The sequence below is a fragment of the Lactuca saligna genome, chromosome 8 (assembly GCF_052625555.1).
Source record: "Lactuca saligna cultivar CGN05327 chromosome 8, ASM5262555v1, whole genome shotgun sequence".
NCBI classification, from domain to species: domain Eukaryota; kingdom Viridiplantae; phylum Streptophyta; class Magnoliopsida; order Asterales; family Asteraceae; genus Lactuca; species Lactuca saligna.
Genome location: NC_136424.1, coordinates 136,326,497 through 136,344,361, shown reverse-complemented (window position 1 = coordinate 136,344,361; position 17,865 = coordinate 136,326,497). Strand labels below are relative to the sequence as shown.

The following is a 17,865-nucleotide window of genomic DNA, read 5'->3' as shown; positions in this document are numbered from 1 at the left end:
TGAAAATTAATAAATTTATTATTTGTGGGTTGAAAACCCTATATGCTCACCAGACTCCCAAGCCTGACTCACTCAACTTTTTATCACATGTAGTGGACCTAGAGCATAATTTGGACGGTGAAGAGAGATTTTTGGATTATAGGCCAATAGTTGTAAATAACTGTTGTAAGGCTTAAAATGTACTGTTTTTATGCTTTTGGTCTATATCGGAATATCTTTTGGAAGATTACTCTGATTTTATTTTAAAAAGCCTAAACTAAATCAGTCTTTTCTGACCGAGAAATTTGGGGATCTCAAACCTAATTTTGAAAAACCTTCTTGAGCCATCACCAAAAACCAAACCTTCTCTTGCTCATCAAGTAATTTTGAAACACTTCTTGAGCCAAACCCTAATTTCAAAACCCTTCTTGAGCCAAACGCTAATTTCAAAACCCTTCTTGAGGCAAACCCTAATTCCGAAATCTCTCTTGAGCATCACTAAATTCGAAGCCCTTCTTAACCCTCAGCCTTGCTCATCAAGTAATTTCGAAATCCTTCTTGAGCATCACTAATTTTGAAACCCCTCTTAAGCCATTCAAAATTTTGTAACTCCTCTTGACCCACAAAACCCTAATTCCACCTTTTCTCTCTTGAGCCACATTTAACTTCATGTTCAACAAGGATTTTGTGTGCCCTCTTGAACCCTTCGTGATCAACAAGGTTTTTGTATCCCCTCATGAACCATTCGTGATCAACAAGATTTTGTGTGCCCTCTTGAGCCATTCGTGATCAACAAGGTTTTTATATCCCTTCTTGAGCCATTCATGATCAAAAAAGTTTTTGTATCCCCTCTTAAGCCATAGCCTCTTCGAGATCATCACTTGATCATCTACCATCTTGATCATCAACAAGATCTTTATGATCACCAAGTGATTTCTTGATCACTTCTTGAACCATCAACACGTGATCAACATCTTTTTGAGTTTGGAGCAATACCATGGTGCTCATCCACCTTTTTTTTTGTGAGCATCGTTTTTTTTAGCATTATATTCCATTTGAATCATTAAAATTTTTTTGGTGCCACACTGATTTCCATGATGAGCATCACGTTATATATATTTTTTGCCTTACACCTCTTGAGCAACATCCTTACTTGTGTCGTACTACAAGTCTTATCTTTGTTTTGGTGCATGTTCCACCTCATGTTAAAAAAATATAATAAAATTAAATTAAACTAAAAAAAAATATTCTTCTTGCGCCATCAACCTCTTTTGCGCCATCCTTCTTTTTCTTCACCAGCACCAAAAGTTCCTGATCAATCCAATTTAATCACTTGGCGCATCTACTCTAAAGGGTATATTTTTGGCGCAGAATCAAAATTCATGTGAGCATAAAAAACTTGCACCATCACCGTCCGTTTATTTTTTTTTCTTCATGCGCCATGTATTTTTTTTTTTTTTTTCTATTCATATTTTTTCCTTAGCACATTCACGATTATTTTATGTGTGCCATTTCCTAGTGCATTTAATTTTTTTTCTTTGGCTCTTTCTCATTATATATTTAAAGAGCGCCAAAGAAAAAAAAATTAAACTATATCCTTTTCTTTTTAATTTGGAATGCATCGTGCACCACACCATCAGACATTCACAAAAAAAATTTTAACTCACATCACACGTATTAACGTTTTCTTTTGAACGCTTTTTTTTTTATTTACTTATTTTTTTTTCTTTCTTTTTTATACCTACTTTTATCGCTATCTTTTGGATAAGGCTTCAACAACCACGATCCTAATTTAAATATAATATCTTTATTAGGTTCTTAGCATTTATCTCATCTTCAAAGGATATCCATAGTGATAAAAAAAATTGTTATTATTACTACCATTATTTTTTGATATGCTACAGTTTTTTAAGACCAAGACTTAGCACATTTGCTTTATCATAACATTGTTTTATCTGGTTTAGGAAAATATCAATGTTTTATTTTATTTCTAGTTTGTCGAAAAATATCAATTTTTCATTCTTATTCAACACTTGATTTTTTCTTCAAACTTCTGGCCTAAATAAAACACAACACGCGTTTGCAGGTTATTCTTATCTGTAACTTTATTTTCCTATCTTGACAAAACAAATTTTTGTCTAGATCGTGCAAATTCGAACATATTTTTATTTTATTTTATTCAACTAAAAAAATCAATTGTCATGCTGACAGTTAAAATTTTCTTTAACCAAAATTTTCAAGTTCCATGAACAAGCTCTCAAATATTTTTTTTAAAAGGTTTTTTTAAGTGTATATGCTTCAACGAAATATTCCATTGAAGTAGATGGGGGAATTGTTAAATCAATATTTTTCTTTTTTCACACTTTTTACAACTCCTTATTTCAGTAACCATCACATAGGGGGAAATTGTTGGAAATATTTAGATGTGATTGTCACTTGAAATATGTTGATTATTGATTTACATTTTCTAATAAACATTATCAGAATGCTTCAGGTTGTAAAGATCCTGAAGATTCAATAATTGTTTGAAGAATCAGATGTTGGAGCACTTGAAGCTTACATGGATCACCTACTGTTGACATGGATCACTTGCTACAAGCTAGTTGGATCATCATGATATCATATGGCACATCTAGATCATATGTGGAACATTAAGACATTGATGGATAATCTAGAATATTGATGACTCATCAGAAACATTGTTGGCTCATCTACAACTCTTTGGCTCAACAAGAGTTGTTGGCTTAACATGAATACTTGGTGGCTCAACTCAATTTAATGGATCAACATGATCACATTGATGGCTCAACAAGGGTGCACATAACACATCATGAACAATGAAGGCACGTCCACATGCTCAAAGGCAAATGAATTTCGACCACAATCCATCATGAACTTGTGGTGGTACATCTTCAATTTCAAGACATAGTCCAACATTCAAGAAACTACTCAACATGATCAACAACACTTCTGGAAGTTGACGACATCTAAGAAGACAATTGAGCAACATGATGCTCATGTTGCTCATCACTTTTTCAATATTGATGAAGAAGGTTCAAGAATTATGAAGACTCATAACTTGGATAGAACCCTAACATAATACTAACAAAATTGGAATATTCCATGCATTCTCTGTTAAGTAGGGCAAAGTTGTCAACTGATGATTAAGTCATGATAACATGTCAACACCTGATTGGTCAAGCCATGTTAGGGGTTTTCCATAGCCTATAAATAGGCCCCTTGGGATCCATTATAAAGTAGCTATTTTCTGATCATTCTACATAATTGCTGCTTAGACTAGTCTTGAGAGAGCTATTTGAGAGTTTTAGTGTGTTTTACATTGAAAAACTTGTAATTGAATCTTCATGAATATGAGAAACATTTGAATCATTGATCTTGAAGATTAAAAAAAGATTTTATCATTAACTTAGTGAATCACAACTCTTTATTTTCTGCACTACTTGCCACTTGACGATTCTGAGACTCTGTTTCAGTATTTTCAACACTTGGACTATTTTAGTCTAGGTTTACTGAAATTTTGTCATTCCTTCAGATCCAGTAGTTTCACTAATGTGGCAACCATTTGGAAGTAAAAGGTCGCTACCTTGATCACTTGTTTGTTAGATCTCATTATGTAGAGAGTTATTGTCATTTAGAGCTTATCCTTGGGGCATTCTTGGAGTTGAGCATGTTTTGGATGTGATACTTTAGATATTGACATCTCTAATTCTCCTTGGGCCTAAAGATTCAAGATTTATCAAGATTTGGATATCCTCCATCCCCTAAACCCCTTGTTAAGCTTAGTTTTGGTGTTTTAGCCTCGTGAGGCCATGTATGGACTAAAAGTTGGCAACTTTATGTGATATCTTAACCCTAGGGAACTAGATATGTAGTTTGGGGCTGTAGATTCTACTGGAAAGGGATGAATATGCTAAGACAGGCAAACTCGACGAGTTGTCCTGACAACTCGACGAGTTAGGATGGATTTCCCCGCTTTCTGGATATTGAGTATACTCGTCGACTTGGCGAGATAACTCGGTGAGTTGGTGAGATAATTCGATAAGTTGATTAGGTTTTTTCCCAGTTTTTTTAGTACTGAAGAACTCAATGAGTTGCTTTGGTAACTCGGTGAGTTGCTTCAATTTGTTCATGATTTTTTAAAATATGAATGAACTCGACGAGTAAGAAGATTCTCTCGATGAGTTGGGTCAACATGGACTATTAACCCTGACTGTTGACTTTGACTATGACATAGTTTGACTTTTGAGGGTATTTTGGTAATTTGGGATTTGTAATGGAATTAGTTATATGGTGGTTGCAGGTAGTTGAGTTTGGAGCTGTGAGTTGGGATTTTATTTTTACCCATTCAGCACTACTTGAGATGTGAGTTCTTCTCACTATACTAAGGAGTCTTGTAACATCCCCCCTCTGGCAAGTATCACAATATTGTCCGCTTTGGGCCACTCGGCACGAGAACTTCCCAGGGGTCACCCATCTTGGTACTACTCCCGCTCGAGCACGCTTAACTGCAGAGTTCTTATGGGATCTGCTGCCCTCACGGCTTTAAAACGCGTTGTGATAGGGAAGGTATCCACACCCCTAATAAGGAATGCTTGGTTCTCCTTCCCAGCTGATGTGGGATCAGATCTAACCTACTTTCACCCCCCATTATAGGGTTCGATGTCCCGTCGAACACATTGACCCGTGCCTTGGCTTTGATACCATTTGTAACATCCCCCTCTGGCACGTATCACAATATTGTCCGCTTTGGGCCACTTGACACGAGGACTTCCCAAGGGGTCTCCCATCCTGGTACTACTCCCGCCTGAGCACGCTTAACTTCAGAGTTCTTATGGGATCTGCTGCCCTCATGGCTTTAAAACGCGTTGTGATAGGGAAGGTATCCACACCCCTTATAAGGAATGCGTAGTTCTCCTTCCCAACCGATGTGGGATCAGATCTAACCCACTTTAAATTAAATTTTTTCAACTTGTAACAACCGAAAAATCCAACAAATTTAAATTTTTCAAAAACAACCCGATTTCATTAAATTATTACAAAATGGTTTTCAATGCAAATCATTTAGTGTATTCCCAGAATCACATTACTACAAAATCATGAGGAGCGGTATGATCACGCCTTCGCCTTGCCACAATCTCCTGAAGAACCTGAAAAACATTAAACCACAATTGTAAGCCCGAAAGCTTAGTGAGATACCCCCAAAATACCAACCACGAATACCATACACATATCACTCTATCTCATAGCGGATCACAGAACAGCCATGCATATCGGGTCTACTGTGGGACTGGTCCGCCTTGCAGGGCCTTCAGTCCACCTGGTCCACCCTCCGTGTCCAATCATGTCCCTCGAGTCTGCAGTATGGTTGGTCTGCCCGCACTGGGCCTTCAACTCACCTGGTCCACTCTCTGAGTCTACAGTATGACTGGTACGCCCGCATCGGGCCTTCAGTCGGCCTGGTCCACTCTCCGAGCCTCGGCACGTCTGGTCCGCCCTCGTGGGGCCTACAACCTATCCTGACCGCTCGTTGGGCCTTCGGAATAACCGGTCTGCCCTGGGTATCTTGGCCTACAGCACAAAGCAGGACCCACCTCAACCCAACTCCAGTCCAAACAACTATGCACACATAAACATACAATCACATAACAATTCATATCCAGGCAAACCGATCTAGTAGATCACATAACACAACATACTCTAACAGGATACCGACCTAACCGGTCACTAGCATAGCATCATCCTATCTACTAGGTGGTCGGGATGTCAAGCCCACCAAGCAAATTACTCCCTTTGATTGCTAAATAAACGTAATATAATGGTAAAAAGGGGTATCGATCCTCGGGGAAATGGTTGTATTCAATCACTAATGCAATTCAATAGAACTAGTGAAATTAAACTAACTAACTACAATTAAAATAAAAGGGGGGTGTTTGATTACTTGAAAACTAAAGTACTTGAATAACTAAAAACCTTGCAATTAAGCAAGTTGATGAGATGCTCAAAGATTATGAATAATTGGTTAACTAAGGCAATTCAACACAATGAACATTTGTGTGTTTATCATTAGGATCTAATACAAAGCTTATCCATCATCCCAAATTGGTTATAGCAATCATGAAGCATGATATGCCAAGATTCCTCATAGGTAGTATGGAGGTTGGGGAAGCCCACAACACACCTTCTTAATTAAGATCAAGGGTCAATTGAAGCAATTAATCCCAAGAAATCAATTAGCCTTTAGAATGAAGGAATCCCCAATTCCTAGAGGATGTCAAATGCTTACACATCCATAAAGGAGATATGATTCATAAGCTAGAGATGATTTCTACCATCATAAAGCCTTTGTTCTAGATAAATTCAATGATCCAATGCAAAATCAATGAAATAAATCAACTATTGCTCAATCAAATACTAAGCTCATGATCAAAGTATCAAATAAGCATAAGAATTGCAAACTAGAATCATAAACATGGAATAAATTGATAATCAACATAAGTCCTTCAAACCCACAAACATTCATTGGTTTTCAGCCAAAGTCAACCAAATAAGAGTATTAGCCACTCATGGCAACAAAGTAACAAGAACAATAATCTAATTGCATAAAGAAACTACCTAAGATTTGGAAAGATGAAAGGAAATGATCTCTAGCTCCCAAAATCGCCTCTTGCAGGTCTCCAATGGTGGAAAATCGTGAATGAGCCTCCAGATCTGATCCCCAAGGGTTATGGCAAGCTAAATGACCAAAATGCCCAAACTGGGTAGTTATGCGGGTACCCGCGCGACGGAAATCCCACCCGCGCAAATGTTGCTGTAATGTTATTGGTCCACCAAGCCACTCCACTCTTTCACTACCAAAGATTCCTTTGGTCCCCCCTTCTTGTCCATGTAATTTGAAATGCACCAATCATCATTTGGCCACCAAATGGATGCTCCAAGCCCAAAATTTGAATTTTATGATCCATCTTCACAAGCCCAAATAATCCAAGTCAATAACTTTCATAGCCCAATTCTTCCTCTTTGATTCCGCCAAGCCCGATAATGCCTCGGGAGCCCACTAAGCCCGTCTCCAATCAACCCGCAACCGCAACAAGTACCGAAAAACCTACAAAATATCTTATGCAACATAACAAGCACCCGGTACGATCCATACTAAAGAAAAATAAATAAAATACAATGCATTAATGATAAAAAGATCTAAAAATCTAAAATAAACTAATAAAAATAAGGAAATAAAATAAGCTATCAAATCACCCCAAGCTTAAACCTAACTTGTCCTCAAGTTAGAACAAGACAAAAAATGAGCTCGGGATGAACTATCTAAAAAGGAAAAAGAAAGATACCATAGAACTTGGTCAACATCAGTCAACATGGTCAGAATTAGTTCTTCATGGACCCTACGCATCTTCAAAATGTTCCCCGCTTTAGAGCGATAAACCACATTCTCAACCACTTGATGGGCGAATAGATCACGGCTGGATGCGGTCGCGGTGTGCAAGACAAAGGAAACAGAGATGCGCCCAGTGGGGGCACTTTAAATCACCAATGTAGACCGTAGTGCACGAAGGAAAGGCGCCTCTTCACACACTATGATTCCTACATTTGTCAGGCCAAAGTGTATAATAACGAAATAGGGTTTTGCAGCACGGCCTCCGGGCAAACATCCGGTTTCAGAGGCTTATCCCTTTTACTGTCCTTTACAGTCTACTGTCTCATCGTCGGGGCCTTTTCTCACCAAAAATCAAAAATAAAATAAAATAATAATAAAAATTATACTTAACCTAAATCTAAACCTAACAACCTAAATCTTCAATCTTGAACTTCTGTTATTGGGTCTTCAATCACATATGCTGCTTGACATCCAGTTTTTTTATTTATTTTTTTTCTTTTTATTTTTTTTCTTTTTATTTTTTTATTTTTTTTATTTTTTATTTTTTATTTTTTATTTTTTTTTTTGAAAACTAGATATATAACATAAGTCTTGAACTTGGAATCTTGTTCTTCTTTTTGTGTTGCTCTTCTTCTTCATTTTTTTTTCTTCTTTGTAAGGAAGCAACACATGGATCACATAATGATGCTTGGATGGAGTTCTTGGCCGCCTAAATACACATGGATGAAAGCTTGGTCGTGCAAAGGACGCATATGAAATGGCTCGAAATTTTCTTATGAAATGACATATTTGTGCAGGTACCCTCGCAAACTTCACGCGGGTGGGGGGCAGCCGCGTGCACATGTCATAATACATCCCATGTTGGGGTAATTTGGAACTCGGAATCTGCGTGGCTGGGGGCCGGTCGCGCAACGGCTGCGCGGGCACCCGCGCGCAGCAATCAGAAAGCACCCCATGTTGGTGTAATTTGGAACTCACGCGAAAGTCAAATTTTTGGAATTTTTCAAACTTCACCAAAATCACTGGAAGACTTATATATGCTTATTTTTAGGCCAACTTCAAGTGTAGAAACACCCAAAACTTCAAACGGACATTATTTATTTACATTGCATTTATTTAACGTCTTTGCCAAGACATAGTCCCGCTTCCATCAACTTTTGTAATTTGGGATTTCCAATGTTATGTTGTCGAATTCTCCCATATCAAAGCCTTCATAAAATGGTTTCAAGCGGTGCCCATTCACTTTGAATATTTGATTTGTTTCTAAACTCTTAATTTCAACCGCACCATGATCAAATACTTTGTATGACAATAAAAGGTCCGTGCCATCGAGATCGCAACTTTCCCAGGAATAACTTTAAGCGTGAATGAGAAAGAAGAACTTTTTGACCTGGAATAAAGTGTTTTTGGGTTATATGCTTGTCATGAAATGCCTTTTTCTTCTCTTTGCACCTTTTGAACCTTTTAATTATCTTCTTATTGACCACTTCCATCATTGGAGGATCCAATCTTCTTTGAGGTTCCCTCTTAGGATTACAATCATCTTCCATGATTATCTTGTCTGTGCATACATTAGGGCTTATCCTGTTTATTGGCTCAATCACATCAACCCGAAACAATGGAGAAATGTTACTAGGGTACCTCATTCCTTCAAAGATGTTGAAGTGAATGGTTTCTCCATCAAACTCCATAGTTATCTTTCCTTTATGGACATCAATGATATTGTGAGCGGTATGCATGAAAGGTTTTCCAAGGAGGATCATAGATGATTTGGAAGGAGTCTTCTCTTCAAGATCAATGACATAAAAATCTGCCGGAAAAACAAGTTGATTAACTTGTACTAACACATCCTCCAACACTCCTCTTGGAGACACACTTGACTTGTCTGCTAATTGAATGATTACTCCAGTTTCTTCCAAAGGTCAAACATTGAGAAATGAAAAACCGAATATGACATCACATTGATCGAGGCTCCAAGATCTAACATAGCACTTTCAACATGCAAATCACCAATGGTACAAGGGATAGCAAATATTCCCGGATCCTTGTATTTGGGAGGTAACTTCTTTTGGATAATCGCAGACACATTTGCATTGACTTGAATCTTTTCATTTGCCTTGAATTTTCTCTTCTTGGTGCATAAATCCTTGAGGAATTTTGCATAACTTGGAATTTGCTTAATAGCATTCAGTAGTGGAATGTTGATTTGGACCTTGCGAAAAGTTTCAAATAATTCATTTTCTACCTCTATCTTCTTGGAAAAGGCTAACCAGGAAGGGAAAGGAGGTGGTATGACCAATGGTTTGATGGGTTTGTTGGAAGAGTCGGGTTGATTAACGTTTGGCACAACCGGTTCCTTTGGGGGAGCTACAACTTTTGGAGGTTCCACGATGATCACTTCATCTTCTTCTTCTCTTGAAACTCTTTTAGGTTGACTTTCTCCAAGTGTTTTCCCACTTCGCAAGGTGATAGTATTCACATTGGGGTTCTTCTCGGTTTGTGATGGAAGTTTACCCCTTTGTTCTATCTTGTTGAGAGTGGTTGCCAAGTCTCCAATTTGTGCTTGAATGTTGGAGAAAGTATTCTTGGTTTCTTGTTGAAATTGGGTTTGACTTTGAGCAAGAGAAGTAACAAGTTCTTGAAGGCTCATTTGATGGTTACCACTTGATTGACCTTGTTGTGGAGGGTGTTGGTAATTTGGAGGGTTATAAGAATTTTGTGGATATGGAGGTTTTTGGGATTGATATTGTGGATGTTGGGGTCTCATCAAAAGATTTGGTGGATTTTGCTTTGGTGGATAAGGGTTGTTTTGGATATTCCTCCAATTTGGGTTGAAGTTATTTTGAAATCCCATGGGTCGTGGTTGACTTTGATATCCGCCCATTGCATTCACATCTTCCGGTTCACTTCCAAGTGTGGGACACTTATCCGTATAATGACCCGTCATTGCACAAATACCACATACCATCAATTGTTGACCACTTCTCACCACCATTTGACTTAACACATTAGTCAAATCCAAGAGCTTTGATTCTAAATGTTGAGTGTTGCTAACTTCACCAACCACTTGTGTAGAATTTCTCTTCATGTCATTTCGAGTCCCAAAATTCCTTTGATTTTGAGAAATGGTACGAAAAAGTAATCGGATCTCATGAGGGGTTTTGTTGAAGATGTCACCACCACTTGAAGCATCAATCATCCTCCGATCTTTTTCATTCATACCTTCATAAAATTGTTGAAGAAGTAGTTGTTCGGGTATATTGTGTTGAGGACAACTTGTACACAAATTATTGAAGCGCTCCCAAAAATCATGAAATGTTTCATTTGCCCCTTGACGAATCCCCAAAATGTCACTTCGTTGGCTTGATATCCGGGAGGTGGGATAGAATTTGCTATTGAAGGCCTTGAGTAACTCTTCCCATGTGTGAATAGATCCTGGTGGTAAGTTGAATAACCACTCTCTAGCTTTGTCTTCCAAGGTGAGCGGGAATGCGGTTAACTTGATATCATCCAATGTCACATTGTCGGGCAACATGCTAACACATATCATATGAAAGGACTTCAAATGCTTTTGAGGATCTTCTCTATCTAACCCATGGAACTTGATAAGTTGATGGATGAAACTTTACTTCAATTCAATCCCTCAACGGTTTGTGGGATAAACAATTGCAAAAGGTGTATGAGTAACATCCGTTTCCATCATTTGTCTAAGTGTCAACTCTTGAGGAGGATTGGGTGGATTGGGGTTATTCGGATATTGTTGCAAGTAATTGGGTGGTTGTTGGTAAGGTGGATATGGGTATTGTAGATTGGTGGCGGATAAGGTTGGTAGTTAGGGTATTGGTTGTAAGGAGGTTGTTGTTGTGGGTACATTGGGTTTTGGTACATTGGAGGGGGTTGGTAATTAGGTTGATTTGGGTAATGTACTTGTTGAACTTGAAAAGCATTGTTTTGAGGTTGGTTGTTTTGGTGGAAGTATTGGTTTTGTAGTTGTGGTGGTGGTTGATAATTGGGTTGGTTTTGAGGAGGGGCTTGATTCCAAGGTGGCACATCAATGAGAGGTTCTTGTGGTTGTTGTCTTGGTTGATGGGGTGGGGTATTGGCATCTTGGTTGATTGGGTTTGGGTTGGGATTATGAGGTGGAGTGTGATTCATGGCTATGTGGTTTTCAAATGGAATGTCTTCAAAGGAATGACCAACAATTGGAGAACTCGGTTCGGTGTCGGTATCACTTGAAGTATGAACATGATTTTCTATGTTGATTAGTGGAGAAGAGGAAGAAGCTTGAACTAGTTGTTGCTGCTTTGCTTGTTTGGCTAACTTTTTCAACCTTTTTGCTTCTCTTTCAATTTCCGAATTGTAGAGTAGTTCACCGGTTCTTGTAGACCTAGGCATAAACAATCAAATAACAAAAACCAATTTCCCCGGCAACGGAGCCAAAATTTGGTCGGGATGCCAAGCCCACCAAGCAAATTACACCCTTTGATTGCTATATAAACGTAATATAATGGTAAAAAGGGGTATCAATCCTCGGGGAAATGGTTGTATTCAATCACCAATGCAATTCAATACAACTAGTGAAATTAAACTAACTAACTACAATTAAAATAAAAGGGGGGGGGGTGTTTGATTACTTGAAAACTAAAGTACTTGAATAACTAAAAACCTTGCAGTTAAGCAAGTTGATGAGATGCTCAAAGATTGTGAATAATTGGTTAACTAAGGCAATTCAACACAATGAACATTTGTGTGTTTATCATTAGGATCTAATACAAAGCTTATCCTTCATCCCAAATTGGTTATAGCAATCATGAAACATGATATGCCAAGATTCCTCATAGGTAGTATGGAGGTTGGGAAAGCCCACAACACACCTTCTTAATTAAAATCAAGGGTCAATTGAAGCAATTAATCCCAAGAAATCAATTAGCCTTAAGAATGAAGGAATCCCCAATTCCTAGAGGATGTCAAATGCTTACACATCCATAAAGGAGATATGATTCATAAGCAAGAGAGGATTTCTACCATCATAAAGCCTTTGTTCTAGATAAATTCAATGATCCAATGAAAAATCAATGAAATAAATCAACTATTGCTCAATCAAATACTAAGCTCATGATCAAAGTATCAAATAAGCATAAGAATTGCAAACTAGAATCATAAACATGGAATAAATTGATAATCAACATAAATCCTTCAAAACCCACAAACATTCATTGGTTTTCAGCCAAAGTCAACCAAATAAGAGTATTAGCCACTCATGGCAACAAAGTAACAAGAACAATAATCTAATTGCATAAAGAAACTACCTAAGATTTGGAAAGATGAAAGGAAATGATCTCTAGCTCCCAAAATCGCCTCTTGCAGGTCTCCAATGGTGGAAAATCGTGAATGAGCCTTCAGATCTGATCCCCAAGGGTTATGGCAAGCCAAATGACCAAAATGCCCAAACTGGGCAGTTGCGCGGGTACCCGCGCGACGGAAATTCCACCCGTGCAAATGTTGCTATAATGCTATTGGTCTACCAAGCCACTCCACTCTTCGACTACCAAAGATTCCTTTGGTCCCGCCTTCTTGTCCATGTAATTTGAAATGCACCAATCATCATTTAGCCACCAAATGGATGCTCCAAGCCCAAATTTTGAATTTTATGATCCATCTTCACAAGCCCAAATAATCCAAGTCAATAACTTTCAAAGCCCAATTCTTCCTCTTTGATTCCGCCAAGCCCAATAATGCCTCGGGAGCCCACTAAGCCCGTCTCCAATCAACCCGCAACCGCAACAAGTACCGACAAACCTACAAAATATCTTATGCAACATAACAAGCACCCGGTACGATCCATACTAAAGAAAAATAAATAAAATACAATGCATTAATGATAAAAAGATCTAAAAATCTAAAATAAACTAATAAAAATAAGGAAATAAAATAAGCTATCACTAGGATATTGACCTTAACCTGGTCTCTAACGAGTACCATCCTAACTACCAGGATGCAAACATATCAAAACAATAGCATAACAATAGATACCCGGATCTCAATCCGATAAAAGGGTCGGCCTTGGTGCCTTGGACCCTGTTGATATAGTGAGGATAACTCACCTCGCAACTGCCGGCTAAAAGGATAAGATCCCGCTGCTCCGAACTCCGACATGAACTCCTTCACTGAACACCAATATATACCCTTATTTACCAAAATACCCCTAGAAGACAACTGGTCAACCCTTGGACAAGGTCAAAGTCAACCCCTGACTGACTCTACTCGCCGAGTCAACCCGATGAATCGCCGAGTCCCCAAGCTCAGAACTTCCCTCAATCCGTGACCTGACTCGCCGAGTCATCCCGAGACTCGCCGAGTCCAACCACTCTGAGTCCACTCGCACCCAACTCACCGAGTCATCCCTTGACTCACCGATTCTTGACTTATCCAGAAAATATTGGGACTCTTCGACAAGACTCGCTGAGTCCAAGAACAGACTCGCCGAGTCTAAGGCTATCTTCAACCTACTCGCCGAGTTGTTCATCCAACTCGTCGAGTTCCAGCTCATCTTCAAGCAACTCGTCGAGTCCACCCTTGTGACTCGCCGAGTACCACCGGTCTGAATCCATACAGTAGCATTCCAGGCCATGCAATTGATCCAAAACATAGATCTAGCCTCCTACAACCCATCCATCACGTAAAGTGGCAAACTTTACGTGAATCCATGAAGATCTAGGCATTATACACATTAGGGCTAAGGTTTGGGACAAGATAGCTTCACTACATACTCAATCACAGGGACTTTCAGGCATTCCAACCCTCCTCTATTCTAGATCTAACGTAGCAACCTCAGATCTAACCTCTAGATTCCAAAACACCAAAAGATGTGATCTCAACACCCCCCCAAAAATGAAGAATCTAGACAATAGCAGCTCAAGAACGAGATATTACCTTCAAAGAATGCCCCAACAGCAATGAAACTTGAATCCAAGCAAAACCCTTTGATCCAAGCCTTTTCTCCTTCTAGATTTCTTCAACTAGCACTTCTCCAAGCTCCAATTTGCCCAACAATGGTGTTCCTCCATGAAATTAGGGTTTTTGGGGCTCAAGGGGAATCAAAGAGGCTGGGGAGGAAACATAATGTTCTTTATATAGAGCTCAACCCCGAGAATTAGGGTTTTCTCCACTCAGAACCTACTCGCCGAGTCCATCTTTGGACTCGCCGAGTAGGCCACTTGACACGCGACCAAAGTCGCGACCCTACTCACCGAGTCCATCCATGGACTCACCGAGTTGCCCTCCAAAACTTATACTTTTAATCCTTCAACTCTACTCTTGCTATTCCGGGATGTTACAGATCTAAGGCACCAAGTCCTGCCCATTAGATTGATATCCTAGTAGTTATTGATATGCTGAGTTTGAGTTAGATATGTATGCTAGTTGATATGTTAATCTGGTAGATCGGTAGGAATAACTTTGATAATGATTATATGTATGTGTATTTATATGTTACATGTCGACATGTTGTGTGGGTTGGTTTGAGGTTGTACTGCTCCGTAATGTAGGCACCAAACCCTGGAGTATACCAGATAGGAGCTGAGGGCCAGGGAGGGCATGCCAGACTCATACTGAGTACTGATGAGCATACTAGATACGAGTTGAGGGTCGGACAGGGTATAGCAGACACGTACTAAGGGCTAATCAATTGTATTCCAGTGGACATGTTGTGTGGGTTGGGTTGAGGTTGTACTACTCCGTGCTATAGCTATCAAACCCTAGAGATACCAGATATGATCTGAGGGCCAGGGAGGGTATGCCAGACTCATAATGAGGACTCATGAGCATACCATATGTGACATCTCCATTTTCAAGGCCAGAAAAGACCGATTTTGTTTATGCTTTGTTTAAAAATTAGAGTAACATTTTAAATAAACATGTTGCAGAATTTGTTCCCAAACAACAAAATGTGATAAAGATTTATCAAAAGCATTTCCAAAGAAATGTATTTCATTAAAAACCTCGGGATATCATGTTCGATACAGATTAAAAGCATAAACAGTACAATATAAGTCTTACTACATTATTTCGTATTCACAGGAGTATAATACCTTATCTCTCATCCAAACATCTACGCTCATAAGCCACTACCTAAAATACAAAAAACTGAGTGGATCATGCTTGGGAGATTGGTGAGCACATAGGGTTTTTAACCCATAATAAATAAATTTATTAATTTCATCAAACAAACAAACACCTATACTCCGCTAGATGACTGGATCATGCTAGTGAACACTAAGTTCAAATAAACACCTACAAGTTGTGAGCTTGCTAGCGTTCCACTGGACTATCTAGAATAGTATGTGGTTGTCATCTATACTCCGCTAGATGACTGGATCATCTTAAAACATAAAGACCTCTCATCATTTTATCACACATCGTCTATTACATATACCCATGTTTTACCCAACATATTTTGTAGATATAAAATAGATATATAGTTTAATCACTTAAAACTGGTATAAAAATGTTCATCCATCACAGATATCAAGTAAACAGATAATATGCACACATAGAACATAATTTATATAAAATACTTCATATCTATGTGTAAGATGAAAGTAATTATGCACTCACTTGTCAAAGTGATGATTCTAAACTCGGGTAGCGTTTCGCTTCTAACGATTCTATTTTCCTTCGATGAAACTAGTATTATTACCACTAGATTTTAGTCTAATATTTATTGCGACTAATTATTAGTCTAGATTCATCATTAACTCAAAGTCCACTTCATGATCTATCAAGTAAGGAATAACCAGGTAGGATCATATCGGAGGTAGGGTCCGTTTGGTATACGAAGTATACTTAGTAGAAATCTCACTTTAAACACATCACAAAATCGCAACGTAGACATCATTCCCGTAAGTAGATCAATCAATATAACGACTTTGAATTACTGATAAATCTCATCTATAACGATATTATATTTATATATAAGTTATACTTAAAGTATGGTAGGCGTATGTCACTTACAATGGGTTTTTATTCCAAACCGGGCTTCACTGGAGCAGCGTTTCCAAACCAAAAAGCTCTTTTCTTAGAGCCTTCAGGAGCCTCGAGGCTTCCTTCGGGTGCTAGGGGGTTTACCTCGATTTTAGGGGGCTTAAGGGAGGCTAGAGAGAGAAAGTAGAGAGACAAAGTGAAGTTGGATGGTGTGGAGAATGAAGGGAATCGGTACCTATATTTATAGCCTTCCTAGTAGCTTGAATCGTTAAGTCAACCTCCAACTCTTCGAGTCCATTCCACGTGTCGCCATTCTGGTGGCAAAACGTGGGTGACCTATATTGTGTCACATCACCCCATTTGCAGCACCATCATGCTGACTTCTAAACTTAATAACTTTCACATACTGGCTCCATTTTCGATGGTCTTTATATCCACACTTAGGAAAAAACAAGATCTACAACTTTCATTTTGACTCCGTTGACTAATTCTCGACCGATCTTAAATTTAACAGTACGAGGAGACTATATTGTTAAATGACCGCAAAAAATTCGTAACTCCTTCATACGTATTCCGTTTTTGTCTGTTTTTTTTTTTTCATTGAAGTCCTATTAATGAGATCTTCAATTCTCATTTAGGTCACGTAGGCCAAAAACTGCTCGAACTAAAATTCAAGTTTCGGGTTGTGCACTGTTAAGCCAAATCCTAGAAAATTCACAGCATCCTCATACGAAGTCAGATTTTGGCGTTCTTTTTATGGACGCTCTCGGTTTAAAATATTCTATGACTCTCATTTAGATTACTAAGGCCAAAAAGTCCTTTATCGTAAATTCACTATTTACGTCTCCCGGTGCCGTACCAGTTTTGCCGCGAAACTTCGACAGGTCATAACTTATTCGTTATAACTCAGATTTTGACGTTCTTTATATATTCGGAATCCTGTTTGCGACCACTAGAACTTTATGTAAAGATATCGGTCTTAAATCACACTTTAATTTTGATGCTTATTTTTATTTTTTATTAGTTATATATTTATAATTAAGTATAAAGCACATAAATTCACATAATAGTCAAATAATTCATATTTATTACTTCAAAATAGGTTACAATGGTTGACCTGACTATTACATTACTGTAGTAATGCTTAGCCCCAAAACACGAGCGTTACACCATATACGAGCTGAGGGCCAGGCAGAGCTTGCTAGACTCATACTGAGGGCTAATCATTTGTATTCCAGTCCGAGGACTGATGGAGCAAGCCAGACATAAGCTGTGGGCCGAGGCAAGCCATACATATGATGTGGGCTAGAGAGCATGCCATATGAGCTGAGGGCCAGGAAGGGCATGCCAAATATTTTGGGGGAACTCACTAAGCTTTGTGCTTACAGTTTTCAGTTTATTGTTTCTTGTGCTTCAAATATTTTGGCAATGTGAAGGCATGACCATACAATATATGGAAAACTCTAATAATGTTAATATTTTGAAAACTATGATTT

The 17,865-nt window shown here is 38.5% G+C and overlaps 1 protein-coding gene across 1 annotated transcript; it reads right to left on the bottom strand.

Annotated features, from left to right (window-relative positions):
* Window positions 1-9,287: 9,287 nt before the first annotated feature.
* LOC145010125 (uncharacterized) lies at window positions 9,288-10,607 on the bottom strand. Its single transcript, XM_078968705.1, has one exon. It carries the CDS (start codon window positions 10,605-10,607, stop codon window positions 9,288-9,290), a length of 1,320 nt encoding a protein of 439 aa, XP_078824831.1.
* Between the last annotated feature and the right edge of the window lie 7,258 nt (window positions 10,608-17,865).